The 18180-nt window shown below is 41.0% G+C and overlaps 2 protein-coding genes across 2 annotated transcripts; one reads left to right on the top strand and one right to left on the bottom strand.

The window, feature by feature from the left end:
• Positions 1-5030: 5030 nt before the first annotated feature.
• On the top strand, positions 5031-8524 carry LOC306758376 (E3 ubiquitin/ISG15 ligase TRIM25-like; the record flags this gene model as incomplete). Its single annotated transcript, XM_079243690.1, has 6 exons — positions 5031-5291; positions 5389-5706; positions 5781-5873; positions 5964-6036; positions 6136-6225; positions 8352-8524. 6 exons carry the CDS (start codon positions 5031-5033, stop codon positions 8468-8470), a joined length of 954 nt encoding a protein of 317 aa, XP_079099816.1. The 3' UTR covers positions 8471-8524.
• Positions 8525-9530: 1006 nt separating this feature from the next.
• Positions 9531-16414, bottom strand: tox4a (TOX high mobility group box family member 4 a). Its single transcript, XM_079243685.1, has 9 exons — positions 16019-16414; positions 15866-15931; positions 15470-15772; positions 12610-12846; positions 12148-12468; positions 11981-12061; positions 11211-11891; positions 10348-10490; positions 9531-10257 (listed from the first exon to the last, which is right to left on the bottom strand). The coding sequence occupies exons 1-9, from the start codon at positions 16121-16123 to the stop codon at positions 10200-10202; spliced, it is 1995 nt and encodes a 664-aa protein (XP_079099811.1). The 5' UTR covers positions 16124-16414; the 3' UTR covers positions 9531-10199.
• Positions 16415-18180: the final 1766 nt, after the last annotated feature.

The raw sequence follows: 18180 nt of genomic DNA, 5'->3' as shown, positions 1-18180 counted from the left end.
GAAAAAGAAAGTGACTCAGTAAATTAAGATTTTATACATTTTTAAAGAACGACAACATGTTGCGCATCGGGCAGAGGACTCCCTTCCCAAAACGTCTTTGCTCCGCCCCTGTATGGCTCATGACGTTTTAGGCACTGATTTGAGGCGCTTGCGCCAAAAACAAGACACGCCCCTCTTTCTGCAAGCCATGTGGCTTTCGTTGGTAAATAGTGATAGATGCTAAATATTGACATTCATCTCTCATCCCATTTTTGAGTAATCTCAGACTTCCGTGGAGCCAAAGCGGCCATAATGTCGGCGGGCGTCGTGAACCTCCAGGCGCAGGTGGAGTCGTTGCTGGGGACGTTGGTTAAAGCCGCTTCGGTAGAGTTGGTCAAACTGTTTGAGAGCAGATACCGAGACTTGGCTGTGGATGTGGGCCTCACTCAGGACAATGAGGAAAGCGAAACCTTGGAGGTGCACGGTAGTCTGTGGTTTGAAGACACAAAACGCAGCATCGGTATTCAAGTGGAGGAAGACGTCTGTTGTTCGCCATTGGAGCTTTCTGGTTTGTACTGTTTGCGGTTTTTGGGAGCTGTTTCCTCCTTTAGAACTCTGTGTTTAGGCTGCAGGAAACCGTGTTTGAGAAAAGTGCAAAAAGCTGCAAAGTAAAATGCGGAACCTTACGCAATTGTGTGCCATCAGTGCGCATAAGCAGGTCATGCTTGCGTTACTTTTCCTCCAGCCCTTGCACTTATTGCACGTTCCAAATGTATACCAAGTCTTAAGGAATGCATCTGCTGCCTGTCGTAACCCCTCCCCCCTCTCATCAGCAGACCCCTCTCTACTCTCAGATTGTAGTTGTTTGAGGGATCCAAGTGGAGTGTTGGTGGAGGGGTGTCTCCTTCCATCTGAAATCCTCCTGGATGAAGATAATGGCCATGCTGACCCCGAGTGGCCGCTTCTGAAAGATCAGGTCGGTGAGATAACAGGATGTAAATCACCTGTGGCTTTGCAAAGCAGTAAAACTCCACACTCTGCTAGTTTCAAGTCTCATTTCTCTAATCTTAATTGCATTTTAATGGAATGTGTTTGCTGAATTAAAATGCATGCAGCTCTGTTGTTTCTTTTTAAGCAGACTGCAGCAGACACTTTAAAGATGTTGGAGTTGAGTGTTCTTGAGGCAGAGTCTACAGCTGATAATGACGCTCAGACAGAAGTTGTTTTACATGGTAAGAGCTGAAATCGAAGGCTGAAACACTGACAAGCACCATAGAAACTAACCGTATACACATAGGTATATGTGTGCAAGTTTAACAAATAATGCTCACTCCCTTTGCTGTTACTTTGATTGAGATTTTATCATTGGTATTAGTTAATGTTAACAAGCACATGAAAAACTTTGTATTATATTAATAATACGGTGCCTATGGATTTGGAATGATTTTCAGCAGCAAAAGTAATGAAATCATAAGAGTTATATCTATCTCATGTGTACTTAAAACCAGACCGTTTTAAACATGACATCTCTGCTGCAATGTGACATGTGTCCCAGTGCATGTTTTGATAGTCTTAACTTTCCAGTTACACTGAGCAGGACAGGCTGAGAAAGGAAGAGGAACTGTAGATGGATAAATATTTGGTCATCCAGAGAATTACTACAACAAACATGTGCATTTCTTGCCTACACTCACAGTCAGTTGAGCAGTGGGTTCCTGATGACCTCCAGTGGCATCAGATTATCGCAACTAGCAGAATTTAAACTTTGCTCTAGTGGTGAGGGTTCAAGGTTGAAAAGAAAACCTAGAGTTTCTTGGCAGCAAGAAAACTGCACAATGTGTTGCACCTTGACTTTGAACATTACAGCTGCATAAATAACCAAAAACCCTTATCTCAGAAAACCATTTTTCTCAGACTCGTTGACATTAATCTGATGGCGATTTAACACAGTCTAAATTGGCATCCTGGTTATAACTATGTATATTTGCCATATCAGTCCTAATCTCAGATTAATGTGACATCCATTCATCCACTCCTTCACAGGTTACTGATTTAATTTGGGATGGCTCTTGGAGCTCGTTGCCTTCTTTCATGTCAATATAGAGACAATATTAAGAATTACAAATGTTCATTCTGTTTGTTTCAGAGGAATCTTGTACCTTCTTTCAGACTACCTTTAGTTTAGCTCCTGTCTCTTAAAAGACATGTCCTTTTTCATCCAAAGCGGTCCTACTGCTGGTTTTGAGCTGCTGCCAGTATTGTTACTATATAGAAAACAGATGAGAAGTAATTCAGTCTTGGCATTATACTCCTGTTATGTATTTTGAATATCTGTACAGGATGACTGTAAAGGGAAACAGGAAGTCCTCACAAATAAAAGTGTCTTGTTCTGCTAACTAGTGTTTATTAATCACCAGTCAGGTTTCATGAATGTTTTTAAAAACGGTTTGTGTTTTCGAATGCTATTTACCATGCAGATGGAGGTTTTTAAAGGGTGAATGTTATTTATGAATAGGGATCTAACAATGGTTTATACATGCTGGCCAAGACCACCAACACCATTTATTAATAAATGGCCTGCTGTATAAAAAGCTGTCTATACATTTAGCTACATTTAGATGATTTACGCTCTTTGATGCAAGACTAATTTTAATTCGTATCATCATAAAACTTGTTTATTTTTCACTCTGCAGCGATTGGTTCAGAAACCTCAAAGTGTGGATCTACGCAGAGCTCACCCTCTAAAAAGACACTACTTGTTATTCCACCAGATATAAATGGTGCCTCGTCTGAGGAGAAGGTGAAGTATGTTTGTCCATTAATCCTTAAACCAGACTCTCCTGCACCCAAACCAGACAGTTCGGAGAAACCTGAACAAGCTGAACCCCAGCAGGCCTGCGTCAGCACCGCTAAAGGCACAGCGTATAGTCCGTCCCCATCTGATGGAGCTGTTACGCCCACACAAGTTGGGGTGTGGGAGCGGATCCATACCCCTAAGGAGACCAAAAACCATCTCCAGATGAAACTGAAACTCACCTCTCCAGATCAAAAGTTGGTGCGTCCCTGTAGAGTGCAGCTGGTAAACATGCTCACAGTGCCTGAGACAGAGATGAAAGCTCAGCACGGTACTGCAAAGGTCAGCGATTCTTACCTCAAGTTAGGGTGGCCCCTACCCAAAGACTTCCGTCACCATCAGGGTCCCCACACGGGCCATCGCCTCTGCTGTTTTACTAAGTGTGAAGGAGGTATTTGGCGACTCCAGAAGGTGGTTACCCACTCGCGTGAAGGTTACATTTGCAGCATCTGTGGGAAAGCGTTCAAGCGAAGGAAGATTCTTCGGAGACATGAGCGATTCCACACGGGAGAGAAGCCGTATTCGTGTTCGGTGTGCTCAAAGACATTCGCCCTAAGAAAGAGCCTTCGTAGACACCTGAGGTTCCACACTGGGGAGAGGCCGCACACCTGTACACAGTGCAGCAAAAGTTTCCGTCTGCGAGACAATCTCAAAGCACATTTGAGGTTTCACTCAGGTGAGAAACCTTTCAGCTGCACCACCTGTGGTAAAACCTTCAGGATTATGAGAAATTTGGAGAAACACAAACTGAGCATCTGTAATTTCTTTGTTCCATCCTTCAGAACAATCGCTGGCATGTAGCGTGAAAAATAAAAAAAAACCCACACACAGCTGTCAGCAGCAGGTTGGAGTGGTTTTTAATCATTGTCTGCCTCAGACCAAAACAATAAATTACCTTTAGAGACTCTTATAAAACTGATACGAGAAAACTTTAAGATTTATCCAAGACTGAAAAAGATTGCCCTCAGTGCCACATTTTGTCATCCCAGAAAGGGAGAACATGAAAGCTATAGTTAGATATAATTCTTATAACATGTACATACACTGATTTTTTTCTTTTTTTTTTCTTTTTTTTTTTTTTAGCTTTTTTTGGGGGTGGGGTTGAGGGAGGGGGGTACTTTGTTCTCATAGTAGAATTACTGAATGTAATAAATATTTTGGTTTTATGACCAAAAATCATGCTTTAAATGTCAAGACGTGGCTCAACTATTAGGAAAAAAAACTGTACGGACAAACAGCTAAACTACATTCCTACTTTGAAAGGTCATTTAAAGGTTGTTATGCTTTTTACTACATATATAAGCTATATTGAGAATGTATTTTCTTTCTTTATTATTATTTTGTTTGTCTTTTTACAACTACTGGTAAATTGTCTTATGTCAATAAAGTCTATTCTGCTGTATTTTGTGAACATCTGTCCAATCAAACATTGATTTAAACAGGTTGCAATTAACTATTTTAATCCATCCTAATGTGTCATTGAGATATGGGGTATCTACACAATCACATGTTGTGATGGGCTACTTTTCATACTAAATTTGCCCCTGTCTATCAGCCTCATTAAAATTATTATGGCTGATTTGTTGACCTTTCTAGTTTGAAATGATTCCGCACTCGTCCTTTCTGTCCTTCCGCGGGTTCCGTACCATAATGCGCGTTATTTCTGCGCAACTAAATCCGAACCGTAGAAGACTTGAGCTTTAATTTAGAGAAGTTTTTTTTCAGTTAGCTTTTTTCCTAGAGAAATTCTAGGTACTATTGTAGAAATTAATTGCTGCGTTTGAGCCAATTTGAAATCGCTTATACAGCATAAATAAACAGAAGCTGGCCATTAAAAGTAACAATGCGGTATTAATTTATTTTAATATGCATGTATCTGTGCTTTTATAAACACTGATTTATTTAGAAATATATTTTTATGTTATGCTTGAATTAAACCGCTTTTGAGGTTTGTAGGCTCCGCCCTATCAGGAAGTACGACTGTAATAATAATACTTTCACTTTAGCTTTTTAGTGTTGACGGAAGAAGAAAAGCACTACATAAGTTTTTATTTCAAGGTATGAGTAAATATATAAATTATAACTAACAAGATATGACACGTTTACAAAGGCAGCAGCCTAGTGAAGTAAGTCTGTTTTGAACTTTCTCCTTTGCTCTTCATGCTCTGGGAAAAGCTCAGATGAAAAGCAGTCAAACATGGAAGACTCAGATCAAACCCGACTTGAGGAACTGCTGACCTGCCCAGTGTGTCAGGACATCTTTAAGGATCCTTTACAGCTTCCCTGTGGACACAGCCTGTGTAAACACTGTCTAGAAAACCTGATGGCTCACTTGCTGCCAGACACATCTTTTAGTTGCCCAGACTGCAGGGCAACTTCTGGAGAAACTGTTGGGGCCCAGAAGAGCTACGCCCTGGCCAACATTGCAGAGGAGTTCAAGTTGAACAAGAGTAGGAGGGTATCAACTATAAATAACCTTCTAATGCTATCATGTAGTCTCTTTTTGTATGAATACACCACTTCACTCACCATCTGATTTTTTTTTTCCACTCTAGGAAATCCAGACAAAATGTGTGTACTGCGACTGTTGTCTGGAGAAGAACATTCTGGCTATTAAAACATGTCTGAAGTGTGAGGTGTCATTATGCAAACATCATGTGAAGGACCACCTTGAGCTGCCGGTCTTCACGGGACACCCCCTTGTGGAACCTCTGATTGATCTCCAGGAGAGGAAATGCTCACAGCACAACGACGAGGTGCTGAGATACTACTGCAGATCATCCAGGCGCTACATCTGCAACATCTGCGCCCTGGAGAGCAAGCAACTCAGCAGAGCCACGGATCTCTCCAGTGTCCTGTGGAGACAGCTGACTGTGAGTTCAATGACATGAGAACGGTTGAGTGTTGCATTGAATGGAGGCAAAGTATGTGTGTGTGTTTTTAACAGGACAACATGGACCAGCACTTTAAAATGCTCAAGGAGCAAATCACAGAATCCTTCAATGCTGTGAACGAGGTGCAAAGAGGCACCCGACGTGATGTGAGCTCTGTATTATATAACGGATTTAAAATGTTTCATCGTTGCGTTTCAACACTTTTCTGGTCTGACATGAGATGTTTTACAACCCAGAATCCTCCTGACTCGCACATCAACGGTGTCACAGTCGTCCTTCTGCTTCTCTGGTTCATTGTTTTGTATTATGGTAAGAAAAGCAGGGCAGGACTACAAGTGTGTGTATGGCTCTTACATGTCTTGCAAAATATTCCGACATCAACTTTTATTCTGCTTTGTTTCCAACCAGCTTATAACTACTCTGTGGAAAATCAGACGCTTAGAGAGTCTCTGGAGAAACGGCAGACCCAAGATGATCGCCTTTGTTCCACCGACATGGGTGAGATTCCACCAACTTTTACTTCACAGAGACAACAAAAAGAGGGAATCCATTACAGAGTGGCAAAAAAATATATATTGGATATTTTTGTTTAGTTATTTTTAGACCATGTTTTTAAATAATGACCATGGGAAGGTTATAAAATGGAAACATACAATTCAAACAAGGAACGTGTTAAAGAGTTAATGAAGAAAACTTAAATCTATTTACCTTTATGAGGGTCGACCTGGGAAGATGGCTCCAGTTTCGGCTCCAGTTTCCCAGAAAGATCGTAGAAACATTGCTCCAGCCAGACCTGATTATGTGGTCAGTGCCATGCAAAACCATCCTGCTGGTGGAACTCAATGTCCTGTGGGAGGAGGGTATGGAAGCCTCTAAGGAGCGCAAGCATGCTTAGTTGGCCGATCTGGTGGCAGAGTGTAGGAAGGCTGGCTGGAAAGCCATTACGTGCCCTGTTGAAGTGGGATGTTCGTCCATTTGTCTGCTTCGTGACATAGGATGGCCAGAAGTAGAGTATTAGAAAGCCTTCAAAGATCTGGCAGAGAAAGGCAGCTTCTGGCTGTGGATGAGGAGGAAGTATAGGGACGGGGAAAACCTTGGGCATCAGCAGGGGGTCTCTCTGCCATCGCTCCGCCACCAGGAGATGTCCTGGGGTCAAAGGAGCATCCATGACTGGTGGTCCCCAGCTGATGACCCATGTTATACCCAAGGAGGTTGTTGTGGAAAAAAGTCTGTCAATCACGAGGAGTCTGGTTCTGAAGTGAAAAAGATTACAAAGTTGATTGAACAGAAAGTAAGAATGAACAGAGTAACACAAATAGCAATTTGGAGAGACATTTCAGAGGTCTGATGGGGCTGTAAGAGCCATAATAGTATATTTTTAATGTTCATTTAGGTGGCACTGGTGACTCAGCATCTAAGCGGTAGGTGTGTCACGAAGTTTGAAAGTTGCCAACTCACCGGTGTTTGGGGGCATGGATGAGGAAGTGGGGTGAGCTCAGAGGTAGTCCAATTTTCTGTTGACCGCATATCACACATACTGGAGAAGTCTGTTTAGTCAGTATACCGTTTAGTCATTTGTTGGATCTAATCTTGGAACTGTGGATGGAAAGAATAAAGGTATCGCTGCTGATACAGAAGTATCTTGGAGTTTATTTGGAATGCGTGTCCGACAGAGAGCCCCGAGTTTAGTCCACAGCGTCCCTCATACAATTTCTCTTTTGCCGCAACAGGGGCAGAAAGTCTGAAAATGCTCTAAAAAGTTCTACACAAAACTATTTTTTAAGCCCTCTCCTACAGTACGTCAATTGCATGTCATAAACCTATATTATTTTAAACAAGAATGGTCTGTTGTTGCGTAAAAAGTTACGTCAGACTGACCCCTAAGTTATAATCTCCCTAATGGCACCGTGGTATCTAGTTCATCATGACCTTTACAGAATGCCTACAAAGCCATAATCAGAAATTAATATATGTAAGGATTATTAAAGATATGAAAATCTAAGTTAGAACATAAAATTTCCACAACAAGGTGTTCAGATTACTCTTTCCAAAAGGCACCGGCGGAGGTGCGTCAGGCAGCATTGCCCAGCAGGTAGACTACAAACCTTGTATACTCAAGTACAACAAAATAAAGAAAAAACTGAGGGGTAAAATCCCACCAAGCTTCTGTCAGCTGTTTGATAAACAAATAAATTGGCCACCACTATAATAAAAAGGATCTATGCGACGTCTACACAACCTCGTCTGTCTGTTGTCTGCATAATGAAGCAGAACAGACCAGATGGGGTTGATGGGAGAAGGGGTACGCTTTAAAGTTATATCCCATTCCTAACTGGTTTTAATGCAAGGGGACCATTAGAGCTGCAGTATTTTCTTTGTAAGTGCTACAGCCATGTTTGGGTCAGGTACTTTAAGTAAGTAAAGGTACACAGAAAAACACCTTATACGTGCAGTTTTGAAGTAATTATTTTGGCCTCAGACGTCACCTTCCCTTCAGAACTGTGGTTGTCATTTGGGATCATGTCTGTCCCCATTTTTACCACTAGATGTCAGTAATTCTTAAACACAACACCCCTAAATAACAGCAAATGACCTCCCAAACCCATTCTTAAATGTCTGCACAGAACTATTGGTCGATCATCCACTGAAGAGCCCCAAACCTCCAGAAACAGAAGACAAAAGTACAAAAGGGAGAGGTGACGAGCAAAGGATGGATCCGACTGATAACCCACAGACACTCTGATCACCTGTTGCCACAGACTCAAACAAGTATCTTGGTTTGGAGCTCAGAAGCTCGTCCATTGATTTAAGTCTTATTGTGATTTTAAGAGGCATTTGATTGTTTCTGTTTATGCAGGCTGTTCTGACAACTCCAGACAGTTCATGCTCCATCCACCATCACACACCAAGAAAACAACTGCGTATTTTACAGTCTGTTATCATATATAAGAGCAACAATAAATGTTTTTATTTCCATCATCACTTTCAGGTTTATTTCAGTATTATTATATTTGTTGGTCACTTTTTAAATGTTTGCTTTTAATGAATGAATAAATAATTATCATGATCTGAGTTGAGGCTGTAGTGGGTTCTGGACGGTACCAGAATGATGCAGCGTCCTAAAAAGGCATCCAGTGCAAGAACAAGGATACAGACATGTCAGGCAGCCGGATCGTAACACCGGACACAGCTGTACACATTCAGCACAGAGCTGACCCAGGCAGTGTGTTTGGGTCTTTATCATGCAGAGCCTCCGTTGTCAAGGCTTCACGAACAATCCTGCAGTCACAGCATTCAGCTGACTGCTCAAATATTTCAGTACTTTTGTTTTATAATATATAAAGTTATTAACTTTTAATTGTAACTATTTTTTTAGTAGTATATTTAGACTCATTTGTGGTGTTTGATGAAAATTTAGTTACTACAGCATCCTCCTGTGGGAATGTTTTTTCTCCAACAGGGTAGTTAGATCGTTCATACTGAAGACACTGGGTTTTTTAGAAAAATAAAAACATGCAGCTTTAGGAATCTGAACCCAACAGAGCGTTCGTGTAAAAAAGAAAAAAACAAAAAAACATGCTGAGGTGCTCTTCAGTCAGCCTAGCTGACCTGGGATAAACATGCCACGAAATGTGAGAAAAACAAATAAAAGAAAGGAAAAAAAAAACAAAGCTCCCATTTCTGTCCAAGATGCTTGAACCAAGAAGTACACGTAGGGCAGAGATCCTCAAACCTCCCTGACTCAGTGAAGGGAGACTGACGTGTACATGCTTGGAAAACAACAAAAAATGTTTCTGCTGACAAAGAACAAGAAAAAAAATTTTTTTTAAAAATCAGCAAATTTCAGCAAAACTGTAAATTTATTAAGAAGACATGTTATTTTACAATTATTTTACAAAACATGAAGACATTAAACAGCCTGGGAAGCTGCCATCAGTACAAAATGTATATAAACTCAAACTAAGGCTGAGCTGTTGGTTTTTCCACTCAACAGCAGAACAGTTTACACACGTACTAAATTCAGCCATGAACACTTTACAACAAGAAAACACCCTGAAAGGTTTATCTGTGTCTTCTGGTCTTATCCTACAACTAATGATCAACAAACTGAGCAGAAACGTCACTGCCTTGATCGCCTTTTCAACTTCTCTAGCTGCCTTTAAGTCTTCCGATGACTGAAAGTTGGACAAGCACCTAAAAGTAACGCTTGGTATTTTTTTTACACAGGACATTCTGGTAACTAGAACAACACCAGTATAGAACAGCTGTCTTGTAATCAGAACATTTGTGCACTTTAAAAAAAAAAAAAACTACTGCAATGCAAAGTTAACTGTTATACTATTACTTCTGTAGAAAACATTAAGAAATCCAAAAAAACACCAATTAAATTTGATCGATTGCCAAACTATCCATTTTTCAGCCATCAGCTCTGGTAACAATCTGCTTTCTGACAAAAAGGAGTCGTACAAGCTTCACTTCACCGTTCCCAGGTTCTGATTTCTGATGGAGCACCATGCTTTAAACACATCCCTGGAACACAGAAAATATCACATCAGAAAAACTTGTCAGATATAAATTATGATTCAAAAAAAAAAAAAAAGGCATCAAACTGCTACATACCTGCAGTGTGTGGCCACACATTCGTTGCTGCAGTATTCTTTGTCCCAGTCTTCACTGTCTACTGCTGGGTTGTTGCAGCCTGCCCTCACACACACGCTCGTCGTGATGGCGCCATCACCAGACCCCTTCACCTCCATCACATCCTGTAAAGAAATCAAAACCAAATTTATTTTTTAAAGCACTTTTCCTGCCAGGAGCAACACAAAGTCCTTCACATGATAAAACCATGTAATGTGTAAAACAAAAGCAAACCGCCACACAAAAAAATTGATAACATAACTATTTAAAAACACTCATTTTCTCTTTAAAAGACATACACGCAAGCAAGCGCACACACACACACACACACACACACACCTCCCCACATTATATGTAATGATACCAAATAATTTAAAATCAAATAGTCACAAAACATGTTTATGTGTTTTTATCTGTAGATTAAATTAATTACAAAGAAATGGGAAAGCATCACTGATTTAGATGCTAAACTAAAAATAACGGCGTCAGTTAGATCATTTAAGCTTTTTGTTTTGCTTTTTTTTAATATATATTTCCCCAGAGACGGTAAAAGGGGGGTGGTACCATCACTAAAACTGGATGTGCATAAAATAAAATCTTAACCATCCAAATGGCCTCAAGGTTACTGCTGATAAGTGTTAGTTGCCTGAAAGTAGCTCTGAATGAGTCTATGCTGCACTCAAAGTTGAAAAGCAGTCACCATGGCAACCGCTTCAAACAGACTGGGGTTAAAATTACAAGTAAACTCAGATATTCCTTTCAATGACCATTTATTAGATCAAATTAAAAAGCATTTGTGTGTTGACAAGCTCTGAGTGTAGTGGCTACGTTTGTGCAAAACGTACCTCGTCTGAATCCAGGATTTCCGTGACATCGTCGTCTGCACTTCCTGATGTCTCTGCTAAGTTCACTACGTGCACCGGCTGCGGTGGTGTGGTCGCAGCTGCAGCGGTGGGAACAATAATTGACGTAACCTCCTTGTCGGAAATAGAGGCAGGGAGAATTTTAATCTGTAGCGGAGGTGGCGGCGTTGTTGTGATGGAAACAGGGTGGCCTGGTGTGAGGCTTCCCTCTCGGGGTTTGGCTTGTAATGGCGGGGGAGCTGGTGCCATCTGCTGGAGTCGTGGCAGAGGCGGCGCACTCTGCATCTGCTGCAGCGGCGGTGGTTGGCGGGAGGCACTTGAGACTATGAGGGTTGGCTGCAGGGAGCGGACCCCTGCAGGCAGCACAGTAACCACCTGCCCCCCTCCCTGCAGCAAATGCTTTGGGATTATGATCTTGGTGATGGTCTGGGCAGGAGGCACAGTGGCTCCAGGAGCAGCAGCTTTGTTGGCTCCTGTGCGAGAACGTGTGATCATCTCAGGGACGTCCAGGATGATGTTGGAGGCACAAATGTTGGTGATGGTGTTCTCTTCCACGCTGCTGTTAGCTGCAGGTGGGCCGCTAGCCTGCTGACCGGCAGTGGGATTCAGACTGACTGCAGGTGGAGGAGGTGAAGGAGCAGTATCCATCTCCTCTGCAGCAGGCTGGGATGAGACCAAATTATGGATTTAAATATAAAAACATGAAGCGAAATGAATGAAATATGAAAGGAAGTGGTCATCTCTTATGTTACCTGAGAAAGCTGTTTGGCTTTATATGCTGCAAGAGCTTTTAAATACTCCTTTTTTGCTGCTTCTGTCTTCCTCTTGTACACCTTCAGAAAACAAAGGACCACCGTTGTAAATAAACGTGTTTCCGATTCTTCTACTTGTCAGCATGGACGCAAATCTGCTCACAAACCTGTTTCTGATCCTCAGCCAGGCTGTCCCACATGGAGGCCACGATCCTTGACACCTCCCCAAAAGAGGCGTTTGGGTTCTGGCCTTTAATGGCCGCCTGGGTGTCTCTAAAGAACAAGGCATATGCTGAAACTGGCTTTTGCGGCTCATTAGGATCTTTCTTCCTCTTTCCTTTCTTTGCACCTGCCATTTCCGTAGCTGAGGCTAAAACGGCAGGTTTGCCCCCGCTCCTCCTCGCTGTAGCCGGGGAGACGGTGAAAGGGGAAGCAGAGTGGGAGAGGACCGAAGACAAGGACATTGATGAGTCTACCAGCACACTCCTCTGTGAAGAGAAGAGATAACACATTAAAAAAAAGATGAAATAAAACAAGATGCTGCACGATTTGGTTTGGAATAGACATCCAAGAAGAAAGAAATGGGAGAAAACAAACAACTGCAAGTCTCTAACTACCTTTCTCCTCACCTTAAAGTCATCCATGTCTTCATCCAGCAAGGACCCAGCTGGAGACGGCGTTGCTGACAGCGGTTGCTCAGCAGCATCCGAGTGATGACCACCACCGAGACCCAGAGCCAGCTCTGACGGGTTGATGGTGGCAAGCTGACTGCTGCCTATAAGGCCATGACCGATGTCACCAAGCTGGACATCGATAGTCATGGGAGATGAACTGTTGAAATGAGAGCCACTGGAATTCCCCATTTCCTGTGAAGGGAACAGCACAAAACATGCAAATAACTCTGAGCTGCATTCATTCATGGTCAATAAATTATATTCACTCAGTTTAATCTTAAATCTTTGTCAGTGAAGGAATAAATATTCATAGGTTTTACCTGATTGAAAGTATTAAAAGTAAATCAAGATACTTAGAACTAAGGATTAAAACATGTTGGTATAAATATGTACAGGTTGATAGTCTTTGTACATTCACAGACAGTATGGTAGTGTTGTGTCAGGTTGTTGTTAGAAGTGACAGTGATCATGACTTTAGTGTTTGACATGAAGATTAGACAACATTCCCATCCAGCTACCACAAGAAACTATGTCTTTCAGATATGCAACTGATATCTAGACAGCAAACTATGTCAATAAGTGCATGATGCAAGAATAACTAGTTTATTATGTAAACAGACAGATAGAGCTGTATTATGAGAGTTTTATAGCTTTGTGCAAACACATGGACCAGATGATGCTCAGTGTAATCTTTTTAGAAGGAGCCAACCTGACTTCATGTTGAAGTTGTTGGCAGACTATGCATACATTCATCGATGTGGAGATAATGGAAACCCGCTCCCTAGATTTCTTTAAAAACACTCATTTCCCACAATGAGCTGTGTGAACCTGGTTAGTGTAGTTTGTTTTTTTACTGCTGTGCGACATGGTCACTGCATCTCACAGCAGAGCAAAACTTCTTTCTTTTTTAATCTTGTTTGTGGTGATATTTTACTAGCTTATGTTTATGTGAAAGATCCACGCGCACAAGTAAAAAAATGGTTCATTCTGAAGTATACCTTCATTTTGCAAAGCAGTGAGATACCAATGAAGACATAGTTATGATAATAAAACTATTTTTCCTTAAAGAACCTTGTTTTTGTTACAGTCTTGCTTTACAGAAATATATCCCAGAATAATAAAACACACACAAATGTACTTGCTGCAAATAAAACATTATTATTGTGATATTACATTGTATATGTAATGAATTTAATTTTTCAAAGTATTTAACTGATAGAAAAGCATTGATAGAGATGGAGCTGTGTTACTTCTCATCAGGCACAACACGAGCTTCCTGCACTTATTCATTGATTTGTATACATAACAGTTTTAACTATGACATCTTGATTAGCCATATATTTCAAGACCTCCCCAAAACCATGAAGTAAATGCAGTGTAAGGAACTGAATTTGCATTTCATAAAACATCATTTTTAGCATCATGTACTGTGTTAACTGGACACTGGAGCTCCACAAGTGCCTGTTTTAGCTTCTTTTCTTTTCATGTCTCTTTTAGAGACTTTTCAGACTTTAGATATAACTCATGAGACCTGCCACATACAGAAGGACTGTTTGAGGACTGGAAAGGGAGTACAGGGACCATGTTGTGGCGTTCTCAGACAGGAGTAAAAAGAACTGTCTTCTCCTAAAAACCAAGAGCTGGTAGTGGATTTCAGGAGATCTAAAACACCTAGCAAGCAAGACTGCATTGATGAGCAGGAAAGAGACACTGTACAGTCCTATAAATACCCAGTGGTAGCTCTACATCAGAAAGTGGAGTGGTCTTTCAATACAGACACAGCATACAGGAAGGGTCAGATGTCTATGCTTCTCCATGCGGCTCAGGTCCTTTAATGTCTGCAGTAACATGCTGCAGATGTTCTACCACACTGTCATGGCAAGTGTACTTTTCTATGCCGTTGTCTGCTAGAGGAGTAGCACTATGAACAAGGACTGTAGACGTCTTGTCAGATTGGTTAAAAAGGACAACTCTGTGCTGGGTATGAATCTGGATCCTGTTAATACAGTGGTGGAGCAGGAGATGAAGAGGAAACTGCAGAGCATTATGGACAATATTAAACAGCCTCTCCATAACACACTGACAGGACAGAGAAGAAGCTGCAACGAGAAGCTGATCTCAATGGGGTGAAGTACTGAGAGATTCAAGTCGTCCTTTGTCCCTTCAGCCATTAGGTCAGGGATCCTCAATCCTGGTCCTCGAGGGCCGGTGTCCTGCGGGTTTTCCAAGTGTCCATGCTGGAACACACCTGACTCAGACCCTAAAAGGTCTGCACACGTCTCCTGAATACACATTGACTTGAATCAGGTGTGTTGCAGAGGGAACACTCAGAAAAGCTGCAGGACTGTGAACCTGTGGACCAGGATTGAGGATCCCTGCATTAGACTGCACAACACCGACTTCTTTAATATTAACCATTTGCCCGCACAGAACTGGGGAAAAAGGGCCTTTGTCTACTCAGCTCTGTCTACGTGGAACTCTTTACAGAGAGACTGGAAATTGTCCCAACTTATTTCTTTGAACAGTTTTAAGTCCAGAGTGAGAGATTTTGAGGTGTCCTCCTTTAGTTGTAATTGCTTTTAATTATTTGTTCTGTTTAATTTATTTGTCCTGTAACTCTTGCTGCCTCTTGGCTACGACTCCCTTGAGAAAGAGGTTCTTAAACTCAATGGGAATTTCCTGGTGAAATAAAGGTTAAATAAATAAATAGATAGATAAAATATGACTATTTCACTCATTTTAATCAATGAAAAAAGTAAATAAATGGGTAAGTAAGTATCTATTTCTCACTTGTGAGCATCCATTGGGTACTTACCAGTGCAGAGGAACTCAGAAGGCCTCCCCCTCCAGCTTGGACCATCGTCCCAAGGTTCAGACCCTGCTCCAGACCCTGACTACCAGAGTTCACAAAGGTGGAAGCAAATGAGGGGTCGTTGGCCTCAACCACCATGTTACTAACAAGGCTTCGTGAGCCTGATGATCCACTAGTGCCGTCTGACCCATCAGTCAGCTCGAAGTGGGAAACCGCATGGTTGATGCAGAGAGCTTGGTCTGGATCGAGGGATATCGGGGGAATCTCAAAAACCTCATCTCCGAGGCTGGGTGTATGAAATGTTTGCTGTATGTGAACAATGAGAAGTACTGGGTTAATAAAAGAAAGATGGGAGCTCACGTTGTGTTGCTACCACGTTTCTGAAGTTTCCTCACTTACCTCTGCGGACAGAAAGGGATGACCAGCTCCACTTATTGTGAGATAACTATCACCTCCTGGGGGAAACTGTAACAGACCATTTGCAATTAAATAAAGACACACAACGCAGTGGTGATTTTTAATCAAACATAGCGCTAGTTGATGTAGCCTTACCTTATTCTCTTCAGAGTATCCACCGTATGCCTGAGCGTCCAAAAACTCTGATTCAACATTTTGAGCACAACCACCAGACAGATCAGAGTAAAAATTAAGGTCCATTTTTTAAAGCTCTACTTTAAATAAGCAGATATACTTTCATTCTTGGTTAAAAGGCAGATTTTTCCAACTACCTCCCTACTGTAGCAACTATCTGTTTACTTTAGCGGTTAGCAGCTAGCACGCTAGCCTGAGTAACGTTTGAAGAAATTATGCTAAACTATGTTTTCTGTGGAGTCCAAATGATAGTTTAAATACCTTATTAATAAAAATAACAAATAAACAGATTATGGTGAATTATAAAATCCATATGTAGTATAATTATCGGAGGTTTAAGTTTAACGCAGGCCCGAAGACCTGTTCATAGTGTAGTGTTGTTGATAGCGCCCCCTACAGGACAACAGCGGAATAAGGAAGGAATGCTGGATTCACGTGCTGTCGGAAAAAGTCAGTACGATACCCCGACAACCCAAAATATCTGACAATCCATTGGTCTTTGATAGCCAATTTGTGTTGTTTTACTCCAAATTAACAAACCAACTGTTATTAGTATTCTTTAAATATTATCACCATTTTCAAATGAACGATATATAGCGTTGCCATTTTATCAACGTTAAATGTTCAGTGCGTTAACTCCACCCAAGGATGGCACTTTTAAAAGGTATTAGACAATTATTCCCAACCAAGCCTGTTTCGAGGGGGAGAATGCATTAGGCCTGCCTTTCTCCATTCCTTTCCTTTTTTAAAACCGCTGGGAAAAGTTACTGTAGTAAAAATATCTGTGAAATTACATATATTTCAGCAGCTTTTCTACTACAACCAGCCACCAGAGGGAATTTAAACGCACCACCGTGAAATTAATTCAGAAACTGGTTGAGGATGGTGCTGATCTAGATTCTCTATTAATTTTATAATCAGTCAAAATTCCTAAATTAAAGGTAATAATTTGTTGGATAGATTTTATGAGCCTATCATTCCATACAAAAGACCCATGTTACTCGAAAAGCGACTAGGCCCTTGGTGTTGTCTTGCAACAGGGTAATTAGGCTTCGGTCAAACAAAGATCTGGGAAAGACCCCTAAATGAGGAAATACCCATTCATCATTTTCCTAAAATCAACACTGCACTTATCTGTATCTCAAAGCTTTCATTTTCAACATAATATATGGCATGAATGCAAACTTAACATCACTATGACCGACGCACCACTTGCCCATTTCTAGTCTGCTGGGACAAAATTCAGCCTTCTGTGGCACACAACACATGAAATGGGAGGGTTTTTTTTTTTTGGTTTTTTTTTTAAAAAGACTGCCATTTTAAACACTTTTGACACCATCTTCCTTCCCTCAGTCTGTAAATGATGAGATTTGGTTGTGTCTGACAGACTTGTTTTAAAGACAAAATCATAACTTTAAATTCACCGATCAGGATCAGACACTTTGTCTAATAGTGAACTAATAGTAAACAGTTGTAAATAATTTAAGATGATTACTTTATATTATCACATTTGCATAAGAGGTAGCTCTTCTGATTGGCATTTTAAACAATGGGAAAATGTTTCCCCTCAACATTAATTAGATCAAAACCAATCTAACCCTTCCTCTGTAAACACAGTCCAGTTTTGGCAAGTTTTCTTTGTTTAAAAACTATATTAATTTTAAGAATAATCCCAGTTAGCATAGCATTTGCTGTGGTAACAATTGGGGTCTCATCCAGGAACCAGTTCATATATTCATTATTACATGTCAGGGAAAAAAAGGGGGCTAGTTGACAATAATGCTACTCATGGTACTGTGGCATTATAGGAAAAAATCATAAGACCATTTAAACACCAGTCAGCGCTTTCATCATTTCACAACCGAGCGATTTCTAATGACAGATTTTATCATGTGTCTCAATTCTTAGAGCCTCCATGTGGCAGGCACATGTTGCATCTGAACAGTATTTGATTGATGTGAGGAGTTTAAAACGGTGATGATAAAGCTCTCGTGCACCCTGACATGCTGTAATCAGAACACTTTTTAAAACGGTTTAGAAAAGGAGTAAGTCTTCTGGTCTCGGAAAAGCCACAATTACACACACAAACCTTTTTTTTTTCCACTGTAGATTGCTGTTATTCA

Source organism: Telmatherina bonti (genome assembly GCF_933228915.1).
Source record: "Telmatherina bonti genome assembly, chromosome: 7".
NCBI lineage: Eukaryota > Metazoa > Chordata > Actinopteri > Atheriniformes > Telmatherinidae > Telmatherina > Telmatherina bonti.
Note: the sequence above shows the minus strand (reverse complement) of the source record. Positions and strands in the feature narration are given on the sequence as shown.